We start from the raw sequence: 8,609 nt of genomic DNA, 5'->3' as shown, positions 1-8,609 counted from the left end.
CATAAATATATTTATAATGTGAATATTTTAACATATAAATTATATAGCTGTAATGGATATTAATAGATAAAAATCTATATATAATATATCCCACTATATGTTACATATACTATATCTATTATATACACAATATATATGTAAACACACTGTATATATAATACACTGTGTATATAAAAAACACTGTTATGCACTATATATATAAAACATACATGCTCTACACATACATATGAGACACACTCTCTATATACATGCTATATAACACAGACATGCACTATACATACATACATAACACACACACTACATATATATGTACAGGTACACGCACACGCTCCGGTACACGTGTGCACACCGGTACACGCGCACGCACCGGCCCGCAGCCCGTGTCCGCAGGTGGCAGCGGGCCCGGCCCGGGGCGGGGGTGGCCGTGCCGGGGGCCGCGGCGGGGCGGGGGCGGCCCCGGGAAGGGGCGGCCCCGGGAAGGGGCGGGCGCTCGCTCGGGGCTGGGGCTGCCCCGCAGCCGGCGCCGTGACGTGGGCCGGGCCCGCGGCGCCTGCTGGGAGTCGGGGCCATGGCGGGGCCGCGGGCGGCTGCGCTGCTGGCGCTGCTGGCGCTGCCGGTCCCCGCTGCGGCGGGAGGCCCCGCAGCCGCCGCCTGCGATGTGCCCCCGGACGGCCGCTTCGACTGCGGCCCCGAGCGGCTGCTGGCGCGGGAGGGCTGCGAGGCGCGGGGCTGCTGCTATGCGCCCGCCGGCCCCGGCCCGCCCTGGTGCTTCTTCCCCCGCGGGTACCGCAGCTACCGGGCGGAGAACCTGACGGTGACGGCGGGCGGCTACACGGCCCGGCTCCGCCGCGTCGTCGCCAGCTTCCTGCCGGGGGACGTGGGCAGCCTGCGGCTGGACGTGGGGCTGGAGACCCCCACCCGTCTGCGCATCACGGTGCGCCCCGGACCTGGACCCCGGTCCCGGTCCCCCCAGACCCGGTCCCCGCGGTTCCTCAGCTCCCTGGCCCCAGACCCCCAGACCCGGTGCCCTGGTCTTTCAGACCGGGACCGTCAGCTCCCCAGAACTGGCCCCCCAGGCCCCTGGACCCCCGGCCCCGTTCCCCCAGCCCTGGTTCCCCTGCTCTCTCAGAGAGGGGCCGCCAGCCCCCCAGCCCTGGCCCCCCAGTCCTCCAGACCCCCAGCCCTGGTTCCCCCCCACCCCATTCCCTCTGGACCTGGTACCCCTGGACCTGGGCCCCCAGCTCCCTGACCCGCCCACCCCCTCCCCCCCCACCAGCCTGCACCCAGCTGACCCCCCCTCTCTGCCCCTGCAGCTGCGGGACCCGGCCAGGCCACGCTATGAGGTGCCCCTGGCCGCGCCGCGGGTGGGCGGCCCGCGCTGCCACCACGCTCTACGGGGTGCAGGTCAACCAGGATCCCTTCGGCCTTGTCGTCTACCGGCAGCATGGCGGGCAGGTCCTGTGAGTGCCCATCCTGTCTTGAGCTGAGGGAAGGCTCCCCTTCCCTTCCCGAAGGGATTTGGTCTGGAAGCGGGACCTGGCACCAGCCCCAGCGGCGCCGGGGCTGGGAGCAGGGATGGCGCTGGGGATGCTGGTGACAGCAGCAGGTTGGCAGGCAGTGGCTGTGGGGGCTTTGCTTTGACCCCCTCTGCAGTTCAGTGGCTGAGAAGGGATGCGGGAATCCCAGCACTCGGCTGAAACTTGGTTTTGTTTCACATTTTGTTATCCATGTCCCTCCCCAGAGCTGGTGGTCCTCCAGCTTGGTGCCTCCCTCCTCCCCGGCTGCTGTTTGCCAGAGCCTCCCCTTCTCTCCATCAGGGTCAACACCACCGTCGCACCACTCTTCTTCGCAGACCAGTTTCTGCAGATCTCCACCTCCTTGCCCTCCCATTTCATTTCTGGGCTGGGGGAGCACCTGACGCCGCTGGTCCTTGACACGGCGTGGACCAGGGTCACCCTCTGGAATCGGGACATGGCGCCCACGGTAAGGAGCAGGGCTGAGGGAGAGGGAGATGGCTCATCTATGCTTGTGGGGGTGGCCCTGTGGCCTCTTAGATCTTGTCCGGGGCTGGGGAGGGGTGGCTGTGCCAGCTGAGTGCTGGGACCTGGCCTCAGCCCCAGGCAAACCTGTGGTCTATAGGTGACCTTCCCCAGGTCAGGCTTTGTACCCCCTGGGGCTCTGTGCTCCTTGGGAGCCGCTTGCCCCCGGGCAGTCCAGGGCTGTTGCTCAGGGCAGAGCTGTGTGGTGTGGGGGTGTTCGGGGCTGCGAGCCCTAGGTTTGCACCCCAAGCCGTGACGGTGCTCCTGGCTGGAGGCGGGGGGTGGGTGCTGCACTGGGTCTCTGGCAGAGTCTCGCTGGCACCATGTTGTGCTCTGCTGCAGGCCCAGGTCAACCTCTATGGCTCCCACCCTTTCTACCTGGGGATGGAGGACGGTGGTTTGGCCCACGGTGTCTTTCTGCTGAACAGCAATGCGATGGGTGAGTCCCACAAAGGTGCTGGGTGCAGGCTTGGCCCCCCTTCCCATCCTCAGCTTGTTCTTCCAGCGCTTTTGCTTCCCAGATGTGCTGCTGCAGCCCAGCCCGGCCCTGACCTGGCGCACGACAGGCGGGATCCTGGACTTCTATGTCTTCCTGGGCCCCGACCCCAAGAGCGTGGTGCGGCAGTACTTGGATGTTGTTGGTAGGGCTGAGGCACGGCTGCCCCCAGGATGGCTGTGCTGCCATGCTGCAAGTGGTGCAGCGAGGACGGTGTGGTGGGAGCGTGGCTGTGGGGGAGTGTGATGCTGGGCTGTCCTTGTGCCCCCCTGGCCAGCACCCACCCTCCTCCTTCCAGGGTTTCCCTTCATGCCCCCATACTGGGGCTTGGGCTTCCACCTCTGCCGCTGGGGCTACTCCTCCACCGACATCACCCGGCAGGTCGTGGACAACATGACAGCAGCCCGCTTTCCCCTGGTGGGTCTCGGCTGCTCCCTGGAGCCTCTGCCCAAAAGTGGTGATGGGGGGCTGATGGGGACCCCCCCTGGGGCGGGGGTCCTGCAGCAGGGTGCGGGGTCCCTGCTCCTCCCCAAGCACCGGTGCCACCACCCACAGGACGTGCAGTGGAATGACATGGATTACATGGATGCCAAGAGGGATTTCACCTTCAACAAGAAAAGCTTTAAGGACTACCCGGAGATGGTGCGGGACTTCCACCGTCGTGGGCTGAGGTACATCATGATCGTGGTGAGTGACACCCCTGGCGGTGCCGGGGCTCCCGCACAGGTGGGCTGGCACCAGGGTTTCTGGCTGCCCCCAAGGGGGGTGATGGAGCTTCCTCCGAGGAAGGCGGGGGAGGCCATTCCCTGCCCTCGCTGGTGAAGCCCCTGCTTTGTGTCCCACCAGGATCCTGGGATCAGCAGCTCGGGGCCTCCTGGCACCTACAAGCCCTACGACGAGGGACTGAAGCGAGGGGTGTTCATCCAAAATGCCACGGGGCAGCCCCTGATTGGGAAGGTGCGTGTGGGGAGCAGCCCTGGTTCCCGTGGGAGGGGGCGTGAGCAGGGCTGTGGGAGCAGGACCCACAGACCTGGAGGGAAATGCTCAGGGCATGGCTGTGGTAGAAAGTGGGGTGACGTGTGGGGGCTGTGGGATACAGCAGGGCTTTGCCCATCACTGCCTCCCTCCCACAGGTCTGGCCGGGCCCGACGGCCTTCCCAGATTTTACCAACCCAGAGACTCACGAGTGGTGGCACGATATGGTGAAGGACTTCCACAACCAAGTGCCCTTCGATGGCATGTGGATTGTGAGTGGTCCTGGCGGAGCTGCCGGCTGCGGCTCCCCAGTTCCTGCCCTGCACCTCTACTGGGCCCGGGTGCAGCAGTGAGGGCGTCCCATCCTTTCCCTTCCCTTCCCTTCCCTTCCCTTCCCTTCCCTTCCCTTCCCTTCCCTTCCCTTCCCTTCCCTTCCCTTCCCTTCCCTTCCCTTCCCTTCCCTTCCCTTCCCTTCCCTTCCCTTCCCTTCCCTTCCCTTCCCTTCCCTTCCCTTCCCTTCCCTTCCCTTCCCTTCCCTTCCCTTCCCTTCCCTTCCCTTCCCTTCCCTTCCCTTCCCTTCCCTTCCCTTCCCTTCCCTTCCCTTCCCTTCCCTTCCCTTCCCTTCCCTTCCCTTCCCTTCCCTTCCCTTCCCTTCCCTTCCCTTCCCTTCCCTTCCCTTCCCTTCCCTTCCCTTCCCTTCCCTTCCCTTCCCTTCCCTTCCCTTCCCTTCCCTTCCCTTCCCTTCCCTTCCCTTCCCTTCCCTTCCCTTCCCTTCCCTTCCCTTCCCTTCCCTTCCCTTCCCTTCCCTTCCCTTCCCTTCCCTTCCCTTCCCTTCCCTTCCCTTCCCTTCCCTTCCCTTCCCTTCCCTTCCCTTCCCTTCCCTTCCCTTCCCTTCCCTTCCCTTCCCTTCCCTTCCCTTCCCTTCCCTTCCCTTCCCTTCCCTTCCCTTCCCTTCCCTTCCCTTCCCTTCCCAGGACATGAACGAGCCGTCAAACTTCGTGGAAGGCTCCCAGGATGGCTGCCCCAACAACAGCCTGGAGCAGCCACCCTACGTGCCAGGTACGGGGAGTGGGTACCAGCCCTGCCCGGGGTGTGGGGAGCCCCAGGAGGAGCCCGGGGGATGCTCCGATCCCAGCCCAGCAGGCTCCAAGCTCTCCCCCACCACTGCCTCTCCCGTGCAGGCGTGTTCGGGGGACGCCTGCAAGCCGGCACCATCTGTGCCTCCAGCCAGCAGTACCTGTCCTCCCACTACAACCTGCACAGCCTCTACGGGCTGACTGAGGCCATCGCCTCCCACGAGTAAGCCTGGGGCTCGTGCCGCAGCTCCTGCTGTTCCGGAGGAGTGCCAGAGCTGGGTGGCATGGGCACTTTGGGCATGGGGAAGGGCATTTGGTGGGTGGGCGAGGGTTTGGTTTGTAACACAGTGTGCTGCCTTGCTGCTGCCAGCCTGGTGCTGGAGCTGGTGCAGTGCGGCCGTGCTGGGTCCTGGGCGGGGGGCTCGTGTCCTGAGCACCCTCCCCATGTCACCTCCATGGGCAAGTTGGTGCGGGGCATCTCCCATGGCACGTGCCAGCTCCGCGCTGCTGCCAGGAGCTGCTGAGCTCCTTCCCCAGCCGAGTGGTGCTGAGCAGACCCCATCCTGCCCACAGTGCGCTGCTGAGGGTCAGGGGCAAGCGCCCCTTTGTCATCTCACGCTCGACATTTGCTGGGCATGGGCACTACGCAGGGCACTGGACAGGGGACGTCAGCAGCAACTGGGAGCAGCTCTACTACTCCATACCAGGTAGGCTGTGGGGCACTGGGGCTGGGTCTTGCCCACTTCCCCCAGGGCTCGGGGCTTCTCCATGGGCTCCCCCTGCCCGGCATCCAGAGCCCCCATGCCCTCTGCACCGCCTTCACAGAGGTGCTGCTCTTCAACCTCTTTGGGGTGCCACTGGTGGGTGCTGACATCTGCGGCTTTGTGGGCAACACATCCGAGGAGCTGTGCGTGCGCTGGACCCAGCTGGGCGCCTTCTACCCCTTCATGAGGAATCACAATGACCATGGTACCCGGGTGAGCACCGGGAGCCCTCACGCTGCTGGGCAGGGGGCAGGGGGCGGCTGGGTGGACGGGGCAGGGGTGGGTGCTCTGGGGTCATGCGAGGGGCTGCCCTGCCTGCGTGGGAGGGTGGCTGGTGCAGCTGCAGGGCTGCGTGCCACCAGTGCTGGGCTCATGCTGGGGGGGAGTCCATCCCGCATCCCTGAGAGGTGCCCACCGTTCCTCCCTGCATGGTCTGAGCATCCCACTTCAGCCTCTCCCCTGCAGCCACAGGAGCCGTACACCTTCAGCCCGGCTGCCCAGGCTGCCATGAGGAACGCTCTCCGTCTCCGCTACTCCCTCCTGCCCTTCCTCTACACCCGCTTCCACCGGGCTCACTCTGCTGGGGAGACGGTGGCGCGGCCCCTCTTCCTCGAGTGAGTGCCAGCCCGGCCAGGGCCGATGGGTGCCGGTGCCTGCTGGGCGCAGCGGGAGGTGGACACAGGGTGTCCTGCCACTGCGCTGCCCTTCCCTTCCTTCCCCAGGTTCCCCAAGGACCCCAACACCTGGGCCGTGGACCGCCAGCTCATGTGGGGGGGGGGCCTGCTCATCACACCCGTGCTGGAGCCAGGAAAGACCAAAGTCAGCGGCTACTTCCCAGCGGGGACGTGGTACAGCCTCGCAGGGGTGTGTGCTCCCTGCTGCACCACGGGGTCTCAAGTGGCTGCACGAGGGCTTTGCTGCGGGGTCCCACATGTGTTCCCGTGCCCCCAGGGCTGTGTTCAGGGCTTGTGCCTCACCTGCCTTTGCTTGTGGCTGTTCGAAGGCCACAGCACTGGGCTGGCACCCCCTTGGGCATGCAGCACCCTGCACCTGTTCTTTCCTCTTTTTGATGTTATTTAGGACTCCACCATCCACAGCAAGGGGCAGTGGATCCTCCTGCCAGCTCCCCTGGACACCATTAATGTCCATGTCCGTGCAGGACACATCCTGCCCTTGCAGGTGAGTCCCCTCTGTGCTGCGGTGACACCACGGTGACCTGCCTGGTCAGCCCTTGCCAGCATGATGGCAGAGCATGGTCACGGGTGGACTGGGTGCTGCCAGACAAGGTGTGAGTGTCCAGCTGGGCTGGGGGAAAGCGGCTTTGGCAGTGCTCGGAGCTAAGCCTGATCCTGCACCCCAGGAACCTGCATTCAGCACCACTGAGTCCCGCAAGAAAGGGATGGCCTTGGTCGTGGCACTGACCCTGGATGGCTTTGCCAGGGGAGACCTGTTCTGGGACGATGGGGAGAGCTGGCAGACCTTTGAGAGGGGGGACTACACTGAGATCCTCTTCCTGGCCACACACGTGAGTGATGGGGGCTGGCGGGGGGCATCCAGGCATGGGTGCTTGCTGCCATGCACAGGTCCTGGTGCCCCTGGGGCATGTGCGGTCATGGGCAGCACCATGCCCTGCTGCAGCCAAGCTGTGTTGTGCCAGAAGTGCCTGACTGAATGGCTGAAGCACTGTGTGCTGGTGGGGTCCCCTGTGGACTGTAACCCCTGAGGAGCCCCCTTAGGAGCGGGAGAGGCTGTGCCAGGGACCTGGCTGCTCTCTTCGTGCACCCGCAGTGCAAGAAGTGTGCAGCAGTGGATGCTTTCCAGCCCCATCCCTCTGATAAATGGCTTTGCCACTCTCCAGTGATGGCAGAGCACCCATATCCCTGGCCTTGGTGCTCTGCAGACGGGCAGCGCATGTCAAGAAGCCCTGGGTGCATGTCGGGTGGTGGGGCCCCGGGAGCGCAGGGTGACGGTTCCGCTGTCACCGCAGGGCACTGTGCTCAGCCAGCTCCTGCAGGCGAGTGCCCACCTCGATGGGGTCCTGCTGGAGGCTGTGACCGTGCTGGGCGTCACCAGCCCTCCCCGGCAAGTCCTGGCCAATGGTGTCCTCGTGAGCGACTTCTCCTACCGCAGCGACACTCAGGTGAGTGCTTGTTCCCCCGTGGGAGGGGGTGGCGGCAGGGGGGACCTGCTGGCTGGTGGCTGGGAAGGGACCCATGGCTCAGCTGAGGGGTTGGCAGGGTTTGGCTCCAGTACCTGCTTTATAGACACCAAAGAGCATCCAGGGCTGCCCAGCATGGGCTGGGTCACAGCTTGGGGGCTGGGGCAGGATTAGGCCATGCAAGAGGGCAAGGATGGGGAGATGGAGGATGGGAAGGATGCGTGGTGATGGGGCTGGAGCTCTGTGAGGAGCAGTGACACAGCTCAGCTCCTGGGACTGTCTACCCCTGGTCACCCTTCCCGGGGGGCTCTGCGGGACCAGGGCCATGCTGGGCTGTGGCTCTGCACTGCACTCCAGTGGGGCAGGACACCCCTCTCAGCTCTGACACCCCCTGGGCTCCATCCTGGCTGGTTCTCGCTGTGCTGACCCTTCCTTCTCCCCTTCAGGTGCTGAAAGTGCCTGTGTCGCTGCCGATGTGGGAGCAGTTTGTGATCACTTGGTTCTGAGCTGATGCTGGACCTGTGCCACTCGGCGGGGAGAGGCAGTGCTGCTCCCTTTGGCGCTGGGGCCGAATCCATCCCGTCTTTCGCAAACCCGGAGCTGCTGCTGCTCTTCCCACGGGATGCGGCTCCTGGGCTGTGGCTTCCCTTCTGGCTAATGTGAGTTAGCTGGAGATGTGTGCACTGGACTCGCATCGAGGGGGCTTGCACAACTCCTGGGGACAGGGAAACCCTCGTCTTCTTCAGAACAGGGTAAAAAAGACCTCAGTGCCTTGTGAGACAGCAAACCTATTAACATGCTGGACTGGTAACCTGTGGAGGGACCGCAGGGAGTCTCCTGGCTGTGCTTTTGGGGAGGGGGATCCATGCAGGGCGCAAGGGAGCAGCGCTGTGAATGAAGTTGCTGTTTGCTGGGAGCAGCCCTAGGCCATGTCCGTGCCCCTTTCTGCCACTGCCTGTCCTGAGAGTGCTGCTGAGCCCTGGCCTAGCCCTCTCCCCCCGGCTGGGACCACCACCCCCCCACCCCCCCACCCCCCCCCACCCCGGCTCTATCCCTGCCTGAGGGCCTCCAGCGGGATCCTCTCAGGCTTCACCCCATTTC

General features: G+C 64.2%; 1 protein-coding gene across 1 annotated transcript; it reads left to right on the top strand.

Moving 5' to 3' along the window:
* Positions 1 to 552: 552 nt before the first annotated feature.
* On the top strand, positions 553 to 8,336 carry GAA (alpha glucosidase). The gene is given in 20 exon segments (XM_055797790.1): positions 553 to 934; positions 1,314 to 1,367; positions 1,369 to 1,460; positions 1,818 to 1,983; positions 2,382 to 2,478; positions 2,561 to 2,680; positions 2,834 to 2,952; positions 3,091 to 3,222; positions 3,382 to 3,492; positions 3,669 to 3,782; positions 4,485 to 4,569; positions 4,692 to 4,809; positions 5,160 to 5,293; positions 5,412 to 5,563; positions 5,816 to 5,964; positions 6,073 to 6,214; positions 6,431 to 6,529; positions 6,711 to 6,875; positions 7,338 to 7,490; positions 7,955 to 8,336. Coding segments are annotated over 20 exon segments (2,628 nt in total). The 5' UTR covers positions 553 to 568; the 3' UTR covers positions 8,015 to 8,336.
* Positions 8,337 to 8,609: the final 273 nt, after the last annotated feature.

Source organism: Falco peregrinus, chromosome 2, assembly GCF_023634155.1.
Source record: "Falco peregrinus isolate bFalPer1 chromosome 2, bFalPer1.pri, whole genome shotgun sequence".
In the NCBI taxonomy this organism is placed as follows: Eukaryota; Metazoa; Chordata; class Aves; order Falconiformes; family Falconidae; genus Falco; species Falco peregrinus.
This window is presented reverse-complemented; position numbering and strand designations above follow the sequence as displayed.